General features: G+C 49.6%; 2 protein-coding genes across 4 annotated transcripts in view; both read right to left on the bottom strand.

Annotated features, from left to right (window-relative positions):
- Positions 1–2749: 2749 nt before the first annotated feature.
- On the bottom strand, positions 2750–19180 carry Il20rb (interleukin 20 receptor subunit beta). The gene is made up of 7 exons (XM_070005297.1): positions 18908–19180; positions 13090–13216; positions 11985–12175; positions 7891–8015; positions 5844–5994; positions 4296–4438; positions 2750–2887 (listed from the first exon to the last, which is right to left on the bottom strand). Exons 1-7 carry the CDS (start codon positions 18978–18980, stop codon positions 2750–2752), a joined length of 948 nt encoding a protein of 315 aa, XP_069861398.1. The 5' UTR covers positions 18981–19180.
- A 2992-nt stretch (positions 19181–22172) lies between these two features.
- Positions 22173–25466, bottom strand: part of Nck1 (NCK adaptor protein 1) — a 38388-nt gene continuing 35094 nt past the window's right edge. For all 3 annotated transcript variants that reach the window (XM_070005477.1, XM_070005478.1, XM_070005479.1), the window contains exon 4: positions 22173–24673. In XM_070005477.1, the coding sequence (XP_069861578.1) occupies positions 24479–24673 (195 nt within the window). In that variant the 3' untranslated portion in view covers positions 22173–24478. The remainder of the gene's footprint in view (positions 24674–25466) is intronic.

Genomic DNA, 25466 nt, shown 5'->3' with positions numbered 1-25466 from the left:
CCCATGTAGAACAAGTGTTTTGCACATCGTCCAGACTAGGCTATAGTTGTAGAATGTTTGAGAGAAATCCAGAATCTTCCCCTAAGTCAGTTATGTAGTTTTCCCAATTCCTGCCAGCAACTGGGGGAAGGTGGGGGGGTTCCTGAGAAACACCCCCAGAAAGTCAGTCTAGCCCTGGAACAGACCGGAAACAGAAAAAGAAAAATAAGATTTTTTTTTAATCTTTAAGAAACAGGAATGGAGGGGAAAACTGGGAGAGGAGGCGGCGAGGGGTGACATTGTCCAAAAAGAACTGTACTCGTTACCTGATTTGTGTAACAGCAACCCCTCTGCAGATCACCTGTATAATAACAATTATTTTTTAATGTAAAGCTAGGTGCTGGTGGCTCACGCCTGTCATCCTAGCTACTCAGGAGGCTGAGAGCTGAGGATCACGACTCAAAGCCATCCCAGGCAGGAAAGTCCCTGAGACTCTTCTCTCCAATGAACCACAAGAAAACCAGAAGTGGCGCTGTGGCTCAAGCGGTAGAGCGCTCACCTTGAGCTGAAGAGCTGAGGGACAGCGCCCAGGCCCAGAGTTCAAGACCCAGGGCCAGCAAAAAAAAAAAGGGGAGGGGGAGGGAGGAAGAAAAGACGGAAGGAAGGAAAGGAGGGAGGGAGGGAGAGAGGAAGAAATGAAGGGAGGGAGGGAAGAAGGAAGAAGGAAGGGAGGAGGGGAGAGAGGGAGGGAGGGAAGGACATAGGGAAGGCAAAAGGAAGGGAAGGAGGGAGGGAGGGAGGGAGGGAGGGAACAGGAACTGCGACCCAGAGGGAAGATGTAACAGTGTAGACTGAGGCAGGGAAAACAGCCAGGAGGTGGCTCCACTACTGGTCACGCAGCTAGCTGTGTCTGGGGCTGAGCTGCAGGCGTTGGCACCGGGGCCCATACTTTTGAGAACTTTCCCTAGGCCAGAAGCCGGGGAGCATGTCCAGGGCTCAGCCACAAGGTGGCGCCAGACGCCCATGGACGTAAGATGCACCTTCCTTCTAGGTGGTCTCCCATTCCCTCAGGCCAGATACACACACACACACACACACACACACACACACATGCCACACACGCCACACACACACACACACACACACGACACACACACACACACACACACACACACACACACACACACACACACACACACACACACACCACACCACACCTGTCATCACTCTGATCAAAGGATAAATAGGAAGCTGGGAAAACAGGGAGGGAACCAGACTTGGAATTCTCCTCCTCCAGGTCTTCCCAGTGCTGGGATTACAGGCGTGTACTACCACACCCAGGGAAAACAGGGCCCAGACACTCCCAGAAGAACTTCAGAGAGCTTTAGCAGAGCTGTGTGTGAGAGAGAGAAGAGCTGGGCTACGGAACGCCTGGTTAGGACAGAAGCTAGGCGAGTGTGCCCGGCAGCGCCTCGGCGGTTCTGCCCGTGGGCACGGGTGTGCCTTCTGACTGCTGCCCTGATCCCGTGTCCTGGTGATTTTTCTGTGAGCCTCGCCCAGCCCGGCCTCCATTCTGAGGCCTCAGCTTCTCAGCCTCCCTCGGGCCGCTGGGATTATGTGCGGATGACCCGGATTCTCGGGGCGAACACCGCCCACTTCTGTCCAGTACCAGGCTTTCTTGCCTGGCTTGGTGGTGGATGATGTGGAATGACCCCGATTCAAGCTTTGCTTTCTGGCCCAGGCCAGCCTCGGATGGCGATCCTCCAACCTCTGCCTCCCTCAACCGCCAGACCATGGGGCACTTGGCTGCCAGAGATGACAGCCCGCCCAGGCCAGCCCCGGGCCCTTGAGTTCCCACGGGACTGTGTGCAGAGAACTGAGACACTCCCCCCCTCTCTCCCACTTTACCCTCATGCTACCCAGGGGTACCCCAACTCCCTTCACCCCAGAGGGTCTTTGAGGCTGACGACGGAAGGAAAATCTTCTAAGGCCCACTTTAGTCAGGAACCCAAAAGATGACTCGGGGGTGGGTGGGGGGAACACTTTATTTGTCAGTTGTGGGGTCTTGAACTCAGAACCCGGGTCGTGTCTCTTGAGCTCTTTGTGCTCAAGGGAGAGCGCGCTACCTCTTGGAGCCACGGCGCCGATTCCGGGGGTCTGGTGGTCCGTTGGAGATTAAGAGTCTCTCGGGCTTTTTCCTGCCTGGGGACTGGCTCTGAACCGCCATCCTCCCATCTCAGCCTCCTGCTGTCCAGAAGACTCGAACCCAACACAGTGTACATTACCATCCATTTCCCTGCTGGATGCAGACAGACAGATGGACAGACAGACGGGGGTGGGGGGGAGAGGAGGGGGGAACCTAACACATAGGTAGCTGATCTCCTTCACAAATAAGTAAACAGGATGGGAGGAGACCCCATCTCTCAGTCCCACATCACTAGGGGAAGGGGGGGGAGGGCTCAGCGCTTCGTCTCCCACAGCGGCCGCGAGACATGAAGCCCCGAGGCCTGCCCCGCCGTCTCTGGTCCTTTCTCTAAAGAGGAGGCTGGAACACAGGCCTCCCCCTCTGGGCCTCCCCCTCCAGACCTCCCCCTCCAGGCCTCCCCCTCCGGGCCTCCCCCTCCAGGCCTCCCCCTGCAGGCCTCCCCCTGCAGGCCCCCCCCTCCAGACTTCCCCCTCCAGGCCTCCCCCTCCAGACCTCCCCCTGCAGGCCTCCCCCTCCAGGCCTCCCCCTCCGGGCCTCCCCCTCCTGGGCCCTGCAGTCACTTCCTCAAGGCCCTTCCCCCAAATCTGCTAGCTCCGCGTGCCGAAGCCCTCTTCGGGGGGCATCACGGTCGGTCATGACGCACACGTCCACCTTCTCCTCCCCCCGGCAGGGCGCCGGCTTCTGCGACGGGTTGGTGATTTTCTGAAAATCAAGTTTTAGAGGAAACCATCAGCTGTCTGGAGCCAACATAAAGACGAGCCCAACGAACGACGGGGTTCCAGAACTTTCCAGAGGCAACAACAACAAATTCCAAAGACAACCCAGTTCCTGGATCCACGATTTCCAGCGTCATCTAGAATCATCTGCCCAGCAGTTCCTGAAGGGCCCTGGAGGTCAGTGTTCTTTCTCTAAGAACACCCCACCAAAGTTTCCTCCGCTCCCCACCCCACCCCCCAAAAAAAGGCAGATAAGGGAAACAAGATAAAATCATAGACCCGTGTCCAACCACGTCCATCAGTTATATGAAATGTTAGTGGACGAAACATACCCATTAAAAGGGCAAAGATGCCGGGCGCCAGTGGCTCACGCCTGGCATCCTAGCTACTCAGGAGGCTGAGATCTGAGGATCGTGGTTCAAAGCCAGCCTGGGCAGGAAAGGCCATGAGACTCTTATCTCCAATAAACCATCAGAAAACTGGAAGTGGCGCTGTGGCTCAAGTGGTAGAGCGCTCGCCTGGAGCTGAAGAGCTGAGGGACAGCGCCCAGGCCCAGAGTTCAAGCCCCATGACCAACAAAACAAAACAAAAAAAAGAAAGAAAAGGCAAAAATGATCAGAAAGAATTCACAGTTGTAAATTCAGAAAAGAACAAAAAAAGCTGATGGGAGACGTGGTTTAAGGGGTCTAGCGTTTGCCTGCCAATCACTCTCCAATATAAACAGAAAGTAGAGGAGGAAGAGGAGGTAGAGGAGGAGGGGGAGGAGGAGGAGTTGAAAACAAAAGGGGGGAGAGTAGTTGTAGTTGCTGCTATGGTTTGAATGTGTCCCCTAAAAAGTTTGTGGTGGCATCTGAACCCCCAGAGCAACAGTGAGGCCAGGAAGGGCCGACCCATTGAATGGCTCCATGCTGGTTAGGCAAGGCTCCTGAGGTCATGTGATCCCAGACTCCAAAATTGCTTATCCAGGGAACTTCTCTTCTTTATAAAGTTCCCAGCCTGTGGTATTCTTTTAGTAGCAAGCGCAAAGGACCCAGACAGCCATGGAGTCCTAGCCAGATTCCTCTCCCCACTGGGCAAACCCCTATCTACCCATGCAAAAGGCTGCTGGCGGCCTTCCCAGCTTCTCAGGAGGCTGAGATCTGAGGGTCGCAGCCCAGGTAGGAAAACCACTGACTTTCCTTCTCTTCAATGAAGCACCAGAAAACTGGAAGTGGCTCACAGGAACAAGAGAGCTAGGCTTGAGTGCAAACGCTCAGGCACAGCGATCGGGTCCCGAGTTCAAGTCCCACAACCATCACCAACAAAAGCGCAAAGCACAGCCATGCCCGACGAAGGAGGCCCCAGCGACACGCAGTCAGCGTCGGGCTGAGAAGAGACAGAGCGCACGCGGTTACCAGAGTGTCCGGGAGGATGGCCATGGGGCAGCAGGAGTAGCGGAGCAGCTGACCCGCCTTCCAGATGGAGACTGGCAGGGCCACCAGGAACAGCATGAAGGCGACAAAGGCAAACAGGGCCAGGCCGAGGGGCAGAGCCTCTCCTGGGGAACGGGACAGTTAAGAGCGAGTTAGAAAAGCAGTGCTGAAGAAGGAGCCTCTAGTCCTGGGCCTCCTCTGTGCAATCTGCCTCCTGAGCCATCAGGGGGTGGGCCTGTGAGTCCTTGTCATCGTTCTAGCTTCTATGCAAAGGCTTCCAGAAGTTTCCAGAAAGTTCCTCCTCTCTCCCCGCCCCCCCCACCCCCCGTGCTTGGCATAGCTGCAGGAGGAAGGCAGGGTGCCAGGTGGAGAGGGAAGCAGAGCAGCACAGAACAGGGTTGGGCGGCGATGGGAAACAAAGCATTGCGCACTTGGCTGCTGGTGCGGATTCCTATTAGGGAAGATTTCCTGCGCATGAGCAAGTGAGGACTCCTCTCCGACTCTGACTGTGGGTGTCGGGGTCACCTCTCCAAGGGAGCTGGATGTGTGCCACAGTACATGTGGGGACCCCCTTTTATGCTCAGAATGGCTAGTCACTGATCGCAGGTCACCCATGGAGTGAGAGCCCTTAGAAAAATAAGCCAAGGCCACGCTGGGCGCCGGTGCTCCCGCCTGCCATCCTAGCTACGCTGGAGGCTGAGATGTGAGGATCGTGATTCGAAGCCAGCCCCGGGGCAGGAACGTCTGTGAGACTCTTATCCCCACGGAAACAGCAAAAATGGAGCTGCGGCTCAAGGGGTAGCACCCTAGCCTTGAACAATCAAGTTCAGGGATGGCATCCAGGCCCTGAGTTCAAGGCACTGGTGGCTTTGGCTTGGTTTGGTTTCTTTCTTTCCTTTCTTTCTTCCTTTTTCTTTTGATCAGTCATGGGTCTTGAACTCCGGGCCTGGGCGCTGTCCCTCAGCTCTTCAGCTCAAGGCCAGCGCTCTACCACTTGAGCCACAGCGCCACTTCTGGCTTTTTCTGCTTAGGTGGTGCTGAGGAATCGAACCCAGGGCCTCATGCATGCAAGGCAAGCACTCTACCACTGAGCCACCTTCCCAGACCTTGGTTTTGTTTCTTTTGTGAAGAGTTTTTAAACAGTGTAGGATGTTTAGACCATTAAAGATAAAAAAAGAAATACATAGAACCAGGCATCGGTGGCTCACGCCTGTCATCCTAGCTACTCAGGAGGCTGAGATCTGAGGATTGCGGTGTGAAGCCAGCCTGGGCTAGGAAAGTCCATGAGACTCTGATCCAATGAATCACCAAAAAACAGGAACTGGCGCTGTGGCTCAAGTGGTAGAGCGCTCGCCTTGAGCTGAAGAGCTGAGGGACAGCGCCCAGGCCCAGAGTTCAGGCCCCACGACTGACCAAAATATATACATATAAATGAAGGAGAAGACCCAGAACTCTCGGCAGGCATCAGAGCAGGCCTCACCAGGGCCGCCCGCTGGACAGGGGGTGCCCGGGCCAGACAGATCACCTCACCTTGCACCTCCACGCACTGAGCCTGGCTGAAGGCGCTGCGTCTCGCGATGGCTCGGACCAGCGCGCGGGCCTTCACGCAGTACACGGCGCCCGGCTCCATGGCCCCCAGGTAGACAGGGAAGCCCACGCTGCTCACCACCTTGGCATGTTCCTTTGGGGAGGAAGAGAGACAGGGCCTCTGAAGGGGGGCAGGAAGGGAAGGGGCGAGGAGGCCCAGGGAGATGTAGTACAGATAGCAACTTGCATTCTGACACAGCAGTGCACGTGAACAACCCATGCCTTTGCGTTTGCTGAGCATCTACTACACACCGGACACTCGGACAAAACAGACAGAGATCCTATTGTCTGTCGAGCGCCAAATAAATATGTACCGAGAGGGAGAAAAAGGCAGGGGCTGGGAAGGTGGCTCAGTGGTAGAGTGCTCACCTCACATGCATGAAGCCCTGGGTTCGATTCCTCACTATCACAGACACAGAAAAAACCAGAAGTAGCACTGTGGCTCAAGGGGTAGAGCACTAGCCTTGACCCAAAGCTCAGTGACAGTGTCTTGAGTTCAAACCCCAGGATTGGCCAAAAAAAAAAAAAAAAAGTGTTTGGGCCGGGTGTGCTAGTGCATGCCTACAATCCCAGCTACTTGAGAGGAAAAGTGCCCGAACTGGCCTGTGAAATAAACCAAAGCGAAAAGGGCTGGGAGGCCTGGCTCAAAGGGTAGTGTGCCGGTCTGAGAAGTATAAAGGCCCTGAGTTCAAAGCTGAGTTCCACCAAGAAAGGAAAAGAAAAAATACAAGTGGAGGGGGTAACATGGGGCAGAGACCTGAAGGTGGGGATCTAGCTGTGCCCGGCTGCGCGTGGCCAGGGGGTTGGCACAAGAGGTCACTGGAGCCAGAAGGCTCACCTGTCCACCCCGCCACCCGTCTGTCCATCCATCATCTGCCCACCTTCCTCCTCCGCCCGCCCTGCGCCTGCACAGGCTTGTCTGGGCCCAGTCCCTGTGACTCAGGGTACGAATTCTGACGCTGGTGTGGCCTGCTCCACTTTTTCCAGGGAGCCCCCCCCCAAAAAAAAAAAACAAAGTGTGCAGGGGGTACAGCAGTGGCCCGGGCGCCCGCCTGAGAGGATCCCCGGGAGGCCAGCTGGCTTCTGCAACCCCCAGACTTGGACTAATGTAATGCACGACAACGACGGTTCTTGGCTAAGGACTTGGGTCTTGAGAAACTGAGCCCCTCCAGGGGAAGGGGCAAGGGGCTGGGCTGAGATGCTAGGGAGACACATTCCTAGGCACAAGGGAGATGGAGTGACTGGGGTCTGCTACACCCTGGCTACGAGGTGGGGGAGGCGGGCCCCCCCTCCCACGGGCGTGTCCCTCAGCTGGCTGTAATTAGCTGGGCTTGGTCGTCAGCAGCCTGACTCCTGGCTCCCTTGCCCCATGCTTCTATACTCAGCCAAGACCCACACCCCGGATCACGTGCTCTGCACACCATCCCGCCCTGTTCTGTTGCCCCAAACCGGCTGAGACCAGTTGATGTACTTCAGCTAGACCAGGTCTGGAAAGACTCCCAAGCTAGGCGGCTCACGCCTGTCATCCCGGCTTCTCACGAGGCTGCGGTCTGAGGATGGTGGTTCAAAGCCAGCCCAGGAAGGAAAAAAAAAGTCCCATGAGATTCTCCTCTCTGCAGTGAGCCAGCAAAAAGCCGGAAGTGGAGCTGTGGTTCAAGTGGCAGGGCACCAATCATTGGTGGGGGGGGTGGAGTTTAAGGGAGAGCTTGAGGCCCCGAGTTCAAATTCGGGTCCCAGTCCATGAGCACGTGTGCGCACGCGCACACATACACACATACACACACACACACACACACACACACACACACACACACACACACACACACACACACACCTCTCTCTCTCTCAGCCAAGGCCTAGGTTGGACACACAGGCAGTGTTGAAAAGGCCAGTGGTCTCCTTCACACACACGTCAGCCAAGACTGTCCATCTCAGATGACTAGCACTTCCGGGTCGGGCCTGACCCCAAGGCCCACGTTAGAAACCTTACCTTGGCCCCAGGCGCCTTCCTCCAAAAGGTCACGAAGAACTCGAACTGGGGCCCCAGGTCCTCCAGCTCAATCACCAGATGGGAGCCATCCTTCCTGACGGCCATCCTGGGCGGGAGGAGGAGGGCTGTGGAGCGGAGCAAAGGGAGGGTCACAGGCAGCCAGGGCGGGACTGACTTCCCAGGGACACAAGGGACCTGCTCACCCGTGCAAATGTAGCAGCGGCCGCGGGCAAAAAAAAAAAAAAAAAGGGTCCGATGGAGCCCAGGAGACCGGGCCTGCATGCAGCAGGTGCTCACAAAAGCAGTTTTGCTTTTTCTGTCAGTCCTGGGGCTTGAACTCTGGGCCTGGGCGCTGTCCCTCAGCTCTTCAGCTCAAGACGAGCGCTCTACCCCTTGAGCCACAGCGCCACTTCTGGTTTTCTGGTGGTTCATTGGAAATAAGAGTCTCACAGACTTTCCTGTCTGGGCTGGCTTTGAACAGCGATCCTCAGATCTCAGCCTCCTGAGTAGCTAGGATGACAGGCGGGAGCCTCCAGGGCCTGGCATGAAAGCATTTATTTTAACCATTTTCTCTTCACGTAGATGTTATCTCTTCCCCTTTATTATTTTGGGGGAGGGGAAAATACTCAATTTTGAGCCATCCCTCTATCCCACCCCCCACTTTTGTTATTGTTGTTGTTGTTCTGGTTATTTTTGAGATAGCATCTCACTTTTTGCCCACCTGACCCACGATCCTCCTTATTTTACACTTCCTGGGATGACAGACATGCACCACGATACCCAGCTTTGTCTGTTGAGATGGTGTCTTCTGAACTTTTCTGCCCAGGGTTTGGCTTGGAACCTCGGTCCTCCCTATTTCAGCCTTCCACATTGCCGGGTGAAAGGCGCACACCACCGTGACCAGCTACGGGTTGAGATAGGGTCTTGAAAAGTTCTTGCCTTAGCTGGTCTCAAACCCTGATCTTCCCAAGTTGCTAGGATTACCGGCATGAACCACAGGCACCTGGCTCAGGTGCTATTTCTTCTCTTTCCGGGAGAGGCTAATACCAGGATTTGAACTCGGGAATGTCCTATTGCTCAGTTTACTACCTATTGCTCTATACCACCTGAGTTTCCAGCCTAGCTTTTTTTTTGCTGCTTTCTTTGGACACGGAGCCTTAGGGCCTCTTTCTGCCCAGGTTGGCTTCTAACCTCGATTCTCCACATCTCAGCCTTCGGAGTAAGATGAGATTGCAGGCGTGAGCCACGGTGTGTGGTCAGCTGTTATTTCCTGACGCTGGGCAAACACTGGCCCGAGCTCTCTCTTGAGCGCTTCTGGGCTGGTCTTTGACAGTGGGGTTGTGCACAGCGTCCCAGATTAACAGCTCTGCACGAGGTTCAGCGGGTATTCGGGAGAGATTTCAGAGAGCAAAACATGTTCCTCCCACCTGTCACACCAGGAACAGCGTATGCCAGGGTAGGAGACAAGACAAGGGAGGTCAGGCCGCTCCTCTGAACCACTTCCGGCAGGAGAAGAGACTCTGATCCCTCCACTTGAAGTCCCACATGATTAGCACTGGGATCTCAGACCTCCATCTTCAGGGATATGAGACTTAAGGGGAAAGGACCTGAAAGGGCCAGGCATGGCGCTGCACACTTGTAATCCCAGCTCTGCTGCAAATGGAGGTGAGAGGATCATTCTCAGAGGCCAACCCTGGGCAAAAAAAACAAAACACGCTCAAGAGACCTAAGCCTGCCAGGTGCTGGTGGCTCATGCCTGTCATCCTAGCTACTCAGGAGGCTGAGGTGTGAGGATCATGGTTCCAAGCCAGCCCAGGCAGACATATCCAATTCAAGATAGAGATTGCCCAGACTAGGGATTGAACTCAGGGCTGACTCCACTGCACAAGCTTCCCAGGGGAGCTTCAGACACATGCGCAGACTGACACTGACCACCCCCCACCCCCCAGCAGCCAGAGCCAGGCCTGTTTCTGTGTACTCTGGCCCCTAAGCACAAGCATGGGCAGCCAGACCCCGTAGGCCCAGTCCTTAGCTCCCCCTGACCTGGCTTTCCCTCACGCAGAGGTGCCAGCCCTCTAGGGAATGGGGGAGGGGCTTGGCTGGAACCCCAAGCTGGCCAGTGCCACCGGGATGCCCGGAGGCTGTCTGGCAGAGCTGTGATGTACGTGGCTGGCTCGGAGGCCTGGGGTGGAGGCCTGGCAGAAAATCCTGAATTCTTCACTGACATTCCTATTGCCATCCATTCCATTCCGCTCTTTCTATTCCTGCTCCCCTCTTGCCTCCTCTGTCTTCTGGCTCTCAGCTCTGGGCATTCCTGGGACAGTAATAATGATGATAAAATAATAATAGTAATGGTGGGCCCGGCGCCGGTGGCTCCCGCCTGTCATCCTAGCTACTCAGGAGGCTGAGATCTGAGGATCACAGTTCAAAGCCAGCCCGGGCAAGGAAAGTCTGTGGAGACATATCTTCAGTAAACTGATAGAAAACCTAAAAAGGCGCTGTGGCTCAAGTGGTACAGTGCTCGCCTTGTGCTGAAGAGCTGAGGGACAGTGCCCAAGCCCAGAGTTCAAGCCCCACGACCAACAACAACAACAACAGTAATAGTAATAGCATTTCCCAACAGATCTGAGGATCTGGGTTCAAAGCCAGACAGATAATAAGACTTTTATCTCTAATTAGCCATCAAAAGCAAAACGAAAATCCAGAAATGGAGCTGTGGCTCAAATAGTAAAGTGCTAAATAAAGCTTGAGCGAAAAAGCTCAGGGACAGTGCCAATGCCCAGCGTGCAACTCTCCCTCCCCGCTCCCCCCCCCGCACCTCCCCCCGCCCCAGGACTGGCAGAAAGAAGAAGAAAAGAAGGGAAGGGAAGGGGGTCTGTTCCTGACTCTCCAGAACTTTCCACTCTGCTCCACAGCTCTCTGCCTGTCCAGCAACCTGCTTTCCCTCCCTCCATACACATTATCATAGCTGAGCTTTCCCGGGGCCCCACCTCGGGATCCCCGTGTCCCTATCTCTTGCTCATGAACCAGCCCATCTACTCCCAAGCCTTTAGCTACCCCCTATGCATGGCAGGTCTGGCTTTGAGCTGTCTAAGCCCGAGGATCTGATTTCCAATTGCGCCTCTGTTGGTGGGTCGCTGGGTGGGCGGGCTGATTGCTTAGTGTTCTCATTGGAGGAGGAAGAGAGTCACATGTACAACGTGGAAGGGTGTAGAGTTGCTCATTAAAACTCTGTGTGGGCCGGGTGCCAGTGGCTCCCGCCTGTCATCCTAGCTAGCTCAGGAGGCTCAGGTGTGAGGATCGCGGGTCAAAGCCAACCCCGGGCGGGAAAGTCCGTGAGACTCTTCTCTCTGAGAAACCACCAAGAAAGCTAGAAGTGGTGCTGTGACTCAAAGTGGTAGAGCACTTGCCTTGAGCTGAAGAGCTCAGGGACAGCGCCCAGGCCCAGAGTTCAAGCCCCACGACCAACAAAAAAAGCCTTTGTGATCAGTGACTGCCTCTGCTCTAGGACAATGCAGACCATGCAACGGACATACCGGGACCCACCACCAGGGGCGTCAGTGCCACCATGGAGGGATCTCCATGTCAAAGCACCAGAGACTCAAGTCTTGGGACTGTGAGGCCAGATCTCACCTTTCCCAAAGCCAGCACCCCAAAGTGGACCCCAAGCTCTTCTCCATCTGCCCCTCTACATCTCAGATCCGAATCTATCTCAGCCTATGGAATGAAAACTGTTTTCACACATGAAGCTGCTCAGGGGCAGTAAGCCCGAGGTGGATAAAGCACCAGGACCGGGCGCTATCCAGGCTACTCAGGAGGCTGAGACGTGAGAGTCCCAGTTCAAAGCCAACGTTGGGAGGGGGGGGCGGTGGTCGGGGAGAGGGTCACAGACAAACCCAGGAGACTCTCCTCTCCAATTAATTAGCAAAAAAGGGTAAAGGTGGAGCTGGCGTGGTTCAAGTGGTAGAGCAACAGTCTGAAGCAAAGAAGCTAAGTGAAAGCGTGAGGTCTGCGAGGATCACTGAAATGCCCAAGCCTGGGAAGGAATGACTCCTAAAAGAGATCGGACAGGAAGAGGAGACGTGGCACCTTACTTGAGTTCCGATTAAACGGTGGCTTCAGGGCGCTCCAAGCTGACGCCCGTGGGCCCGACGTGGCCCTGACGCGGAGCCGGTATGGGACCGTGGCCGTGATGTCATCGGTGACGTCACACTCGGGGCCTGGAGTCGGGGAGCACCAGCTGCTGGGTATCCACATGTGGCTCATGTACAGACTCTCGTACTCCCTGGGCCCGGGGAGGGAAAGGTACAGTGTGACATCATCAGTCAGCGTCAAAACGTTCCTGACAAAAGGGGCTGGGAAGGTGGCTCAGTGGTAGAACGCTCGCCTAGCATGCCTGAAGCCCTGGGCTCCATTCCTCAGCACCAGAGACACAGAAAAAACAAAACAAAACTGCAAGTGGTGCTGTGGCTTAAGTGGCAGAGTGGTAGTGTAGCCTTGAGCGAAAGAAATTCAGGGACAGTGCCCAGGTTCTGAGTTCAAGTCCCAGGACTGGAGAAAAATAAGCCTTCACTAGGCACCGGTGGGTCACGCCTATACTTCTAGCCACTGGAGAAACAGAGATCTGAGGATTGCAGTTCGAAGCCAACACCCGGGTGGCAAAGTTCCTGAGACTCTTTTATCTCCAATGAAGTGGCAAAAGCCGGAAGTGGAGCTGTGGTTCCAGTGGTAGAGCACCCAACTGTGAGCCAAAAAAGCTAAAGGCATAAGGGAGGTTCTGAGTTCAAGTCCCAGTACCGACAAAAGGTGTCCATTTCCGGTCAGAGTGAAACTCATTTAAGACAAGTGACTCACTACAAGTGGACTATCACACCCACGGGACAACTTCCCTGGCTTGTTCAGTTCTCTCTGAGGGCCCACGCACACACAAGCTCATAAATATGAGCTCTGAGCCGGGCGCCAGTGGCTCACACCTGTCATCTTAGCTACTCAGAAGTCTGAGATCTGAGGATCGAGGTTCAAAGATAGCCCAGGCAGGAAAGCCCATGAGACTCTTATCTCCAATAAACCACTCAGAAAACCACAAGTGGTGCTGTGGATCAAGTGGTGGAGAGCTTACCTTGAGCTGAAGAGCTGAGGGACAGCGCCCAGGCCCAGAGTTCAAGCCCCACCACCAACAAAAAAAGAAAAAAAACTCACCCCTGGTACTCAACCCAGTAGTGGACTGTTTCTCCAGGCAGGATCACTGGGCTCCACACCAAGAGATGCTTCATGTTGGCTGAGTGGACAGAGAGGTTCTGCGGGGCGGGCACCACAGCCCCAGGATCTGGGAGGAAGGCAGACAGAGAGGCTGATGGGTAGTGTCACGGTGGTAGAAGGCCACGGGTTTCCCATGCGTGTGTCATGGAGGCCTCACGGGATCACTAAGCAGAAACAACTCTTAGTTTCATCACCCTTCGTGCCCCTGCTACATTGTCGCCCTTGTGGTTGCATTTCTGCCTTTGGGATAAAATGGAATATTAGTAATCATAACAGCTAACCTTCCATTTTCTTTCGGGGAGGGGAGGAAGAGAGTGGTCCTAAGATTTTGCTTTTGCTTTTTTTGCTGTTGGTGGTCGTGGGGCTTGAACTCTAGGCCTGGGCACTGTCCCTCAGCTCTTCAAGTGGCTCTGCCACTTGAGCCACAGCACCATGTCCAGTTTTCTGGTGGTTCATTGGTGATAAAAGTCTCACAGATATTCCTGCCGGAGCTGGCTTTGAACCTCGATCCTCAGATCTCAGTCTCCTGAGTGGTTAGGATGACAGGCGTGAGCCGCCAATGCCTGGCTTTAGTTCTATTTTTTAAATTAGTGGATGGTGTTCCATACTGATTTCCAGAAGGGTGGCAGGTAATTTGCATTCCCAGTAATAGCCTTTCTTGCCACTGTTGCCCGGTCTCCACATCCCTGCTTGGCAGCGCTGTTACCAGTCACTCATGTGACCCACGATCTTCACAATCACTGTTGTGGTTGTTATTTTCTCAGTGCTGAGCTTTGAATCCCGGCCCTGGCCCATTCTGGCCCAGCACTCTACCCCACTCGGCTATTTCCCCAGGTTCAAGTTCATAAATGAGATAGAAGAAAACCCACTCTTGCTGGGGCAAGGCTGTGATCTGGGCTTGTCCCTGTCTGGTGATGAGTGGTGTTAACCGTTCTCTTTGTGCACTTCTGTGTCTTCTTTAGGACCAACGTCTATTTGGGACTATCATGCCATTTCTAACTCACATTCTTTGATCACTTTTGCTCTTCAGATCCTTCATCGTCTAGGTACTCATCCTGAGGTCTGTCATTGGCAATGCCTGTGTCAGGCTGACCTGAATCCAGGCTTTGCTTTAGCTGTGATGGTCTACGCCATCTTGCATAAGGCCGTACCTCCTTAGCCCCCCCCCTTCATGCCAGGCCCATGCAAGCAAGGCTCCTGCTGGTCCACACATGGTTCCTTCAATTCAGCCCTTCCCTCCCTGCGCCTGTCTCCAGGTTGGCGCCTGGTGTTTATCGCCAAGCTCTGCGGCTACCAGGGAATGGGGGTGGGGTTTGCTTCTGAGGGGACATCTTGTCTTGTTCCCTCGCCTCTCGTCTAGGAAAGGATTCTCTGGTGATGTACCTTCATGTCACCGAAGCATCTGTGGTCTGACCAAGAAGGAAAGGCCTGGTGTGTATGTGGGGCACTGGGAGGCCTCTTGATCTCACCAGCTCTAACCTGGAAGTCATCGAAGAGACAGGAAAGAAAGAGGCTGGGGGAGGAGCTAGAGGGGAGAGGGAGAGGGAGAGGGAGGAGGAGGCAAAGCCTTCTCTCACAATCTTCCCCCTCATAGTGTAGAAAAATAAATAAATGCTCTATTTGGGGAATATAAAGCTTTATAGCCGGGCGTCAGTGGCTCACGCCAGTCATCCTAGCTACTCAAGAGGCTGAGATCTTAGGATCAGGGTTCAGAGCCAGCCCGGGCAGGAAAGTCCGTGAGACTCTTATCTCCAATAAACCACTCAGAAAACTGGAAGTGGCGCTGTGGCTCAAGTGGTAGAGCGCTTGCCTTGAGCTGAAGAGCTGAGGGACAGTGCCCAGGCCCAGAGTTCGAGCCCCACGACCGACAATAGAAAAGAAAAAAGGAAATCAATAAATGTTATCCACTATATCAAAGACATAAAGAAAACCATGCAAGCCTAATATTGACTCAGAAAAAGCATTGACCAAAAAAAAAAATAATCTAACACTATCAAAGTGAAGCAAACTTCTCTCCAAGTTAAAAACAATCTTAACAAAAGCTACCTACAAAACCTACAGATAGGTCAAGTGACAGTGGCTCACACCTGTCATCCTAGCTACTCAGGAGGCTGAGATCTGAGGATCACAAGTTCAGAGCCAGCCAGGGCAGGAAAGTCCACTTATCTCCAATTAATTGACAGAAAATCAAAAGTGGCGCTATAGTTCAAAATGGTAGAGCGCTCGCCTTGAGCACAAGAGCTCAGGGGCAGTGCCCAGGCCCTGACTTCAAGCCCCATGACTGACCACAAGAAAAGAAAAGCTCCAGATAAATTTTACTTAATGGAGAGACTAAATGTTTTCTTCTGGCTCAGGAACAAGCAAAGACACCCACTCACATTGCTCTTATTCAACAGAACACTGGAAATTCTAGCCATTGTTACAGGGCAAACAAGGGAAGTAAAAAGAATACATATTAGAAAGGAAGTAGGAAAGCTCCCCAATTAGCAGGCTTTGTGGAAAAGCCCCTGGATCCGGAACAAAAACAATTCCCCAAATTAATACGCACGTTCACAGGATATATCATAAACATACAAGTTAATTATATTTCTAAAGACTACTTATGAACACTTATACACATAAGATGACATTAAAATTACAATTATAAAAAAGAAAGAAAAAAAAACACATGGGTATAAATCTAACAAAATATACCCAGAATTTACATATGTAAAACTTTAGCCGGGTACCGGTGGTTCATCCTAGCTACTCAAGAGGCTGAGATCTGAGGATCACGGTTCAAAGCCAGCCCGGGCAGGAATGTCCATGAGACTGTTATCTCCAATTACTCACCAGAAAACTGGAAGTGGCGTTGTGGCTCAAGTGGTAGAGCACTAGCTTTGAATGAAAAAGCTCAGAGACAGTGCCCAGGCCCTGAGTTCAAGTCCCAGGACTGACAAAAACACAACAAAACAAAACAAAAACCCTCAACAGCAGAAAATCCAACAATCGAAGTAGAAAACAGTCCAAACACAAAGAGACATTTCACTGCAGGGGATATTGAGATACAAATAAGCCCATAACAAGGTATTTAATCTCATTTTAAAAAAGGGGGTGAGGGTAAATGCAAATTAAAACCACCAGGAGAGTGAGTGTGACACAGCTATCAGGATGGCAACATTTATAAAAAAAAATAACAAGATTCAAATTTGGGCAAAGCAAGCGAGAACGTGAATCTATCACACGCTGCAGGTGGGAATGTAAAATGGTACATTCACTCTGGAAAATGGTTTGGCAGTCTTCTTGTAAAATGGCACCTGCAATTACCATCGGATCCAACAACCATACTCTTTGAAGCATTTACCCTAGAGAAATGAAAAACTTTGATCACCTATAACTGGTTCATGAATGCACATAGTCAAACCACACTTGGACCAGCAAATCGGTAAGCCTTGGCCACGGACAATGACAAGACACACGCTCGAAGAGGAATAACTCTGCAACACATTTCACTGTCTCAGTAACAATGCAAAGCAGATTAGGTGCATTTTAAAACTACATCAGCGGGCTGGGAAGGTGGCTCAGTGGTAGAGTGCTTGCCTTGCATGCCTGAGGCCCTGGGTTCGATTCCTCAGCACCACATAAGCAAAAAGAAAAAAGCCGGAAGTGGAGCTGTGGCTCAAGTGGTAGAGCGCTAGCGTTGAGCTGAAGAGCTGAGGGACAGCGCCCAGGCCCAGAGTTCAGGCCCCACGACCGGACCCCCAAAAAAATAAAAAAATAAAACTACATCAGCCTTTCGGGGGTTGCAGAATAGCATTGCAATTTCCAGTATTTTCTCCACTCAGCCTCTGTAGGTAGAAGCCATCCAAGAAGTGTGAGGAATAAGATGTTGCCATGGGTCCAGAAGTCTTGGTTTTCATGTTGCCAATTTTTCCTGTACTGTCTTGTTGTTCCACAACCCCCCCCCCCAAGGAACCAGCCCACAGCTTCCCCACTTCGTTGTTTTATCTAGTTAGTCTCTTCACATCTGATTTGAAGTCTGTTTTGTTTCTCATGACCTTGATCGCTTTTAGTGTCTCCTCCAACTTTCACCCGTACATTTTTGCATCTACGGATGGATTTTTTTTCTTTTGCAATCATTATTGCAATACTGATTTTTGAAATGTTAGTTGGAATTTTGTTAGGAAATGTTACCACTTCTCCACCATTTATTTTTCTATTCAGTTATTTTGGACTCAGATAGGGATTTTATTCTATGGTTAAAAATCCAACACTGCTATTTTGCTATTTTAAGTTGCTCCTGCTATGGCTGTTTGGGAACATTTTCGGGTTGATTAGTGGGTCCAGTTAATTCATTCCCATCTTTTTCTGTGTTACTAATCAATCTGTGTGTGCGTGTATGTGTGTATGTGTGTTGTTTTTTGCAGTACTGAAGCTTGAACTCAGGTCCTACACTTACTAGGCAAACACTCTCCTATTTTAGCCACATTTACAGCCTATTTTGCTTTAGATACTGTCTTGAGTTTTTGCCCAGGTTTACTCTAGACAGGGTTCCTCCTATTTATACCTCCCAAAGAGATGGGGATTGTACACATGAACCACCACACCCGGCTTCTGGGTTAAGATGGCTCCCCTCACTCAGGCTGGCCATCAATCTTTTTTTTTTTTTTTGTCGGTCGTGGGGCTTGAACTCTGGGCCTGGGCGCTGTCCCTCAGCTCTTCAGCTCAAGGCCAGCGCTCTACCACTTTGAGCCACAGCACCACTTCCAGTTTTCTAGTGGTTTATTGGAGATAAGAGTCTCATGAACTTTACTGCCCGGGCTGGCTTTGAACCGCGATCCTCAGATCTCAGCCTCCTGAGTAGCTAGGATGACAGGCGTGAGCCACCGGTGGCCCAGCTGGCCTTCAATCTTGACCTTGCTGATTGGTGCGCCTCCCCAGTGACCGGAAGTGCAGTGTGAGCCACTGTGGCTTGGCCTAACTTGTTTGTAGAGGTACAGAAAATATTGTAAAGACAACGCCAAGTTATTTGGGGCTGGCTTTCACTCAGCTTCTACCGATGCTAGCAGCTTATATAACCAGGTAGTCAAAAATAAGGAACCAACATTCCCCTATCAGCTATTATAGTCCTCCTATGTTATTTTAACTAAACTCCAGACTTGATTTGTTCTTTATAATTCCCCCCGCCCCCATCTTTCTCCATTCCAGGATTCAATCCAGGGCATTATCTCACTCACAATCAGGCCCTGGCCTCTTTGAAGCATTTTGTTACTTCACACATACACACATTAAAAAAAAAAAAAGAAAAGAAAAGAAACCAACCTGCTCCTGTCTCATCTTGTTATTTCTCCCGCCCAACCCTATAATCAATCACTTTTCCCCGGAGCCCCACCCAGCGAGTTTTAAAAAATCTCAACTGCCCAGACAGCTTGGGAGAGGAACACAGAATTTTTCCAGCTATGAAATCCTGACAGTTATACCTTCAAAAGCTCCCCCCAAGCGATTCCAGTCTTCATTCAGGGCTGGGAACAAGAAATGTGGATCTTACTAAAGCAGAGGAGAAATGTGCCAAAATCCTCAAATGCTAGGGACGTCAGTGTACTGTGCAGCGCCCCAATGCTCCCTGAAATCAGACAACTGTTCTGTTCATCTCTAATCAGTGCTCTGCCTGGAACGTGGCTGGGAAAAGGTGCTCAGAAATGCTAAGCGAATGAAAACGGAACAAGCAAGCCAAGTCTTAAAGGCCCCAACTATCAGATGTATTCCAAGTCGTACTTACCTGTGAGCGAGCATGGAATCAAAGTGCAGAAAACCCACGTGAAGAGACTTGCCCAAGTTCCTTCCAGAACCATCTCGAAGGCCTGTGTCTGGCAGACTTAAGTTTGTCTGGAAAGGTCATTTCCTTCCGGAACGGGGCACTGTGTCCATCTCAGCCATCTTGCCTTCGGACAGCAGAGGTAGAAGCTGAAGTCTCAGTAGTATGAAGCCTGAATTGTTCTGGAAAGAGGAGCGGGCCCAAACAGCTCAGAAGGGGCGGTCTCTGTAGCACCTTCCCTTCTGTCCAAATCCAGAGATCGCATCAAGGGGAGTGGCTTAGGACATTTCCAGAGAGAAGGTGACTGGGGAGCTTGATGATCTGCCTGGAGAACAGAAGTGGGCCATGAGCATCCCCCCCCACATCCCCTCCCCCCACCTCTCCCCCACCCCCGCCAGGGGACCTGGATGTTTCTAGAAGTCGGTGAACAGGCAAGATTTTTCTTAACTTTCATCAAATAGTTGTCCTCTTCCAAATCTCAGCCCTTTCTGCTAATACACACCCACTTCAGAAAACATTGAGAACATTAATACCTTTTTAAAAGTCAAAACTATACAGCTGTATTCTTATATGCATATTTTAAAAAATGAAAACCTAGGAAATTAAGGGAAAAAAACCATCAACAGTAGTTAAAAAAAAAAATTGGAACAAGCCTCTTTGCTGAGTATTTTATACTGATTACTGAAACATGTGATTTAAAAAATCAAAACCAGTTCTAAAACTTGGAAGGAGATCCAGCCTTTTCAACAGGTTTTAGAGAACGTATTTGCAGAGGAACCTTGGGGAGGTGCTTAAGTTATGCATTCCGAGAGCAATGAAGATCAAAGGAAGAGCGTGAAGTTCAAAGACAACGTTCTTCCGGCTGTTCAGTCACTGTCTGGCTGCCAGGAAGCACTGAACTGTTGTCCATGTTCATGGATAGAAATGAGCAAGGTCAGAGGCTACAGGAGGTAGGCGTGTAGCTCGAGCACACTGAATAGATGGGAGGGCCTGGGAAGAGCCGCCCAACGTGACTTTCTGGTTCTGGTTTGGATCACTAGAGGGATGGCAGCACCTCAGCTCCAAGTATGGAGAGAAGCAGGGTCCGAGGTGGGGTCGGGAGAGGCAGGGTGCAGAGAAGGCTGCACCTGCTCAGTTGGATGCTTCTTGAACTTGAGATGCACAGGAAGGCACCAAGTGTGTTAGGAACCTGTCTTGGGAGGATGGGTGTCCGGGGCAGTGTGCCGATGGTAATGAGGATGGGGGGGGGGGGGGGGGACTGTCGCCGTGCCACCCAAGATCTACATTTGCAGACTAAGCAAGAAAACGAAATTGGAAAAGCAAGCAAGGAGACATCCCCAAGGGAGCTGTGGGTCTGAAAACAAGGCTGGACGAGGTGATTACCAAGGTGGGTGGGGACGTGTAATCTTCGAGAAATGTCTCCGGATTTTAGCAAGCACAGTCATTTGCAATCTAAGCGACAGGAGTTTCCGTGGGGGCCTTGGATCAGAACCTGGATCATGGTGGGCTGAAGAAGGAAGGCTCCTTTGATGCAAAGAGGAAGAAAACAACTCCATGAGCCTCAGTGTTTCCATTGCTAATAGGCGCAACCAGGCCTCACACCGTAGTTAAGGGAGTTAAAAGAATGAGGACAAGGCAGTGCCAGGAAGGCAGTCTATTACCACTAGGCCTCTGCAGTCTGACCGTCTTCTGAGCTGGCCTAGGGATCCACAAAGGAAGCTTCCAGTTGGAGCGATCTCCTTCATGGTGGTTGTGGATGGCCTCAGCTGCACCTTGCTAGTTCTTTCTTTAGCTAATTCATTAAAACTACCTGCCTATCACAGTAACACCCAAGCCAAAGAGCTGTTGGATGAAACAGTACACTTACAACGGGGCAGACACTGGCTCCGCCCTTTTCCCAAGGATATCTGCAGTTTCTCCAGCATCTTACAATATAAATATCCGAGGTCAACTTTACTTCTTTAAAGCCAGCAAATATCTTAGAGGCATTTTTTTTTTAAAGTATGTACTTACATTTGTTTCCCAGTTTCAAAGTCATCCATGAGCTACAAATCGGAGGCAATTGTGTTCTGTGCCTTGTTACTCGTAACTGCCAATCAGTTTTGCCACATTATTTCACAAAAGTGAGATCATTTTTTCCCCCTGCTCCAAGCTTGTTATTCTAATGGAAACATCTGAAAATCAGCAGCAGTGATTACTGAGCACGTGTCCTCCTCGTGCTGGAGTTCAGTTGTTAGCACTGCAAAAATAAGACCTGGAATTAACTATTAGTGTGTAGGTCAGGCCAATTTTGATATATTTGATATAATCAGAGTGTTCTAGTCAGCAAATATTCTTAAAAATAAACAGTTCAGTGGTTGGGTGCCAGTGGCTCATGCCTGCCATCCTAGCTATTTAGGAGGCTGAGATCTGAGGATCATGGTTCAAAGCCAGCCTGGGCAGGAAAGTCTGTGAGAGACTTATCTCCAATTAACCACAAGAAATCCAACGTGGCGCTATGGCTCAAATTGGTAGAGCACTAGCCTTGAGCAAGAGCTCAGGGACAGCAGCCAGGCCCTGAGGTTAAGCAGTACAACAGACAGGGGAAAAAATTTTTTTTTAACTTCAGTGAATATGGTAAATAAAAACGTACACTTCTTTATAGCAATTGAAAACTCCACCAGTTTAGGCTCTGCTCAGAAAACAAGTGTTCACTTGTTTATAAACTGTATATTCTTTCAGATCAAAAGAGCACTTCATTACTAAATTAGAAATACACATTTTCTCAATCGTTTGGTTTAGGTAATCATGTAGCAACAAGAATTTAGGGTGTGGAGTGTGCATATTTTGCTTGTCAATTGTGTTCAAAATAAAAGAGTTGAGTAACATCTTGCTACCGCCAACAGAACCAGCTCGCCAGCTCCCTCCAAATTTGCAACAGCACCAAATAATGCATTTCCTCAGAACTGACAATGTGGCATTGAAAAAATAAAAACCATCCTACACAACAGACTGTTTTACAAGGGGAAAAAAGTGAGCAGTTAAGGAGACACTTGAAAAACAGCTGTATTACTCACCTTCTGGCGAAGTATTGAAAACAAAGAGGTTAAAAGTTTAATGCTAAACTCTTTATCATTTGGACATTGAAGTATTTCTGAAAAACTGCCAGATTCCAAGACAAAATTTTCATGTAAGAGGAAATACAGGAGAGGAGCATAACTACACATGGAGACAAGACACTGAAGGGGGGTAAGGTTTAGGAGACTTTATTTTATTTCCATTTTTCCCCAGTGGGCCCTCATTGTAAACACAGGTTCTGGCGGATTAACTCAGGGCAAATCAAATGCTGCGGTCGGCTTCTTACTTTTTAAAAGGAAATGGTACTTTGAACTTTAGACGAAGACTCCCATTCTTTGCTACAGTCCCTTCTTCCACATGTACAGGTTGAACAGTGGTACGTTCCTGTCTAAGGCAGATGGCTGGCTTACCTCCAATCCAGGCACTAAGAGATGAGGGTGAAATTCCACACTTCTTTGACAAGAAGGAAAGAAAAAAAGGAAGAGTTGAATCTGCGGGGGGGGGGGGGGGGGGTAGATTAACATACACATACACCGTGGTAACCTTTGCAACTTCTGAATTACCCAACAGCGTTACAGCTGGAAAGCATTTACGTGCCACGTACCTATACAGATGACTTTTTCTCACAAGCTAAGCTGCTCATCTCCTAGGCCTTTTTGTTCTTCAGATACTGGCAGTGTGCTCAGCCTTCTTGCAACATTTAATGATGGATCTGTGGGAGCCTTCAGTCATGCTAGGTACACATGCTAACATGCATGATGAGATGCATGTAAAAGTACTGTGCTCAACTTATAATACTCAGGGGATGTCACAGAAAAAAACGAAGATAAAAGTACATAGCACTTTCGTGCCCATAATAAATACCTTTAATAAACCAAAAAAAACAACAACAAAAACTCAAATATAGTAAGAACTAAAAGGTTTTTAGAAAAAAATTAATAAAAATGAAAAAAAAATGCCTTCATGTATTAATATTTACTGATATTATTTTTGTAGGAAAAACCAGGGCTGCCACTCCGTGGCAAATTAATCAGTCTTCAAATGTGTGTGTGTGTGTGTGTTCCAGTCCTGGGGCTTGAAGTCAAAGCCTAGCACTGTTCCTAGGCTTTTATGCTCAAGGCTAGCACACTACCACTAGAGCCACCATTCTACATCTTGCTTTTTAGTGGTTAACTAGAGGTAAGTGTCATGGAGTTCCCTGCCCAAACTGGCTTAGACCCACAATCCTCAGATTTCAGCCTCATGAGTTGCTAGGATTATGGGCCGGAACCACCAGTGATGGTCACACAATCAATCCTAAATAAATGTGATCATCATGGAACTGTCATTCAGAAATGCACTTCCTGGTTTTAATTTCTCAGTCTTCACTCTTTTTAATGTTTGCTAAAAACACTGTAATTTTCCTGCCTCCTCAGCTTTCTATCTTGTCTCACTTCACCCTAAAACAACTTTGGAATGTAACAGTAGGAGGAAAGTGACATTAGAGCTATCATTTTCACTTTTAAAAGCTAGATAACTCAGACTGCTTTATTCCTTCCAAAACTAGATGGGAAAAATCACTCAGCATTCTTAAGAATTTAGTGATTTTTTTTTTGTTTCAAAAGTTATAAATTCAAATTGTACATTTTCTTTTTTTTTTTTTTGTCGGCCATGGGGCTTGAACTCAGGGCTTGGGTGCTATCCCTCAGCTCTTCAGCTCAAGGCGAGTACTCTACTGCTTGAGCCACAGTGCCACTTCTGGTTGTCTAGTCCTTTATTGGAGATAAGTCTCATAGACTTTCCTGTGTGGGCTGGCTTTGAACCGTGATCCTCAGATCTCAGCTTCCTGAATAGCTAGGATTACAGGCGTGAGCCATCGGCACCCGGCTAAATTGAACATTTTTTACCCTATGTCACACCCGTTTTGTGGTACACTGAAGACAATGAATAATTTTTAATAATGGCACATACAACATACCTGGTATTTACATTTGTGATAAATGCAATATTTTCTAATTTTTCCATTTATTATTGCTATTTAGTCACAAAAAAAGATTAACACTCTTCAAGAAATTTATTTTAGCATATCCCATATATAATTTTATATGAAGAGAGTCCGTGACAAAACTAACAAGGTATCTTCACAAGGAAATAAAGGAAAGGCAATAAGGAACTTCCTTATAAAGATTTCTAAGCTGCATCATTTGATTTTTTTTTCAAAATACAAAACCTTAATATTAGAAGCAAAGACAAAAACTGCAAGAAGAAAACAGTAAAATACAAGACCTACGATAAGGACTTGTTCTATGCAAATGCATTGCAAATGTAGTATGTATGTATGGGTTGGGTTATAATAAAAATACTTATATATTATAGTCAATTCTCATACAGAGTTAGAAACAGTAATATCCAATCAAGCAGACTGGATCACTATTTTCCTCATCTTCAATTGTACGACGAGAATCAAAGCTGTACAGCAGTCACTTCTGATTAGCAGTATCATGATAAATGCTTGACAAGATATAATTTTTCCCCTTGTTCACTTGTAAAAATTGGCGCCTTTTTGTAATGTTCTACAAGTTCTTCCATGGTGCTGAATTTTCGCTGCCCAATGCAGTAGACAGTCTCTTTGAGCTGGACTTTAAAATGCTTGTTTTTCCCTTGTGCTTTTAGTGATACTGAGAAATCATTTGGCTAAAAGAGAAAATTAAAAAAACAAGTAACAGTAAACATTTGGAAGCTTATATGGTTTTGTTGTTTGTTTAAAGCTGGCCCTGGCGCTTGATCTCAGGGCCTGGGCACTGTCCCTGAGCTTCTTTGGCTCAAGGGTAGCCCTCTAGCCCTGAGGCATAACTTCACTTCCAGCTTTTTTTTTTCATTGGTTAACTGGAGACAAGAGTCTCACAGACTTTCCAGCCTAGGCTGGCTCCGAACTGTGATCCTCAGATCTCAGCCTCCTGATGCCCAGCTGTATCATCATTTTTATACTAAACCATTAATTGATAAAATCTGAACACTTACCAAGTGCCAGGCACCACACTTGATCACACACACACACACACAATCTCCCTTACTCAAGACAAATACTTTTTACAAATGAGAACTCAGGCACAGAGAAGCTAGCTTACCCAATGTTATTCATCTAGTCAGGGACAGGACTCAGTCAAGTTTCAGAACATTCATGGCCATAGCATGAAACCCACAGCCAATCCTTAAGTCCACTACCTTAGGTAAGAGAGCTTCAGCCTGACTACTGGAGAAATACACCTAAATTCTAGAAGCCACAAACTCAAGAGCCCCTAAGAGTCTAAAGAGTAATGTTAACAGGTATCAGGGTGATGGACAGACAGAATGACAGTGTTTGCCTAACCTAAAGACAGTGGATACTTCACCCATGATTCCTGCCTTGAAGAATCTACAGACTAACTCAAGACCTGCCAATGATGGGCTTCCAATTTTAAGAGAAATCTGAAGTCTGTATTTTTAT

This window comes from Dipodomys merriami, unplaced genomic scaffold (genome assembly GCF_024711535.1).
Source record: "Dipodomys merriami isolate MVZ:Mamm:240054 unplaced genomic scaffold, mDipMer1.0.p SCAF_68, whole genome shotgun sequence".
In the NCBI taxonomy this organism is placed as follows: domain Eukaryota; kingdom Metazoa; phylum Chordata; class Mammalia; order Rodentia; family Heteromyidae; genus Dipodomys; species Dipodomys merriami.
The sequence above is the reverse complement of the archived record's forward strand: the minus strand, read 5'-3'. Positions and strand labels throughout refer to the sequence as shown.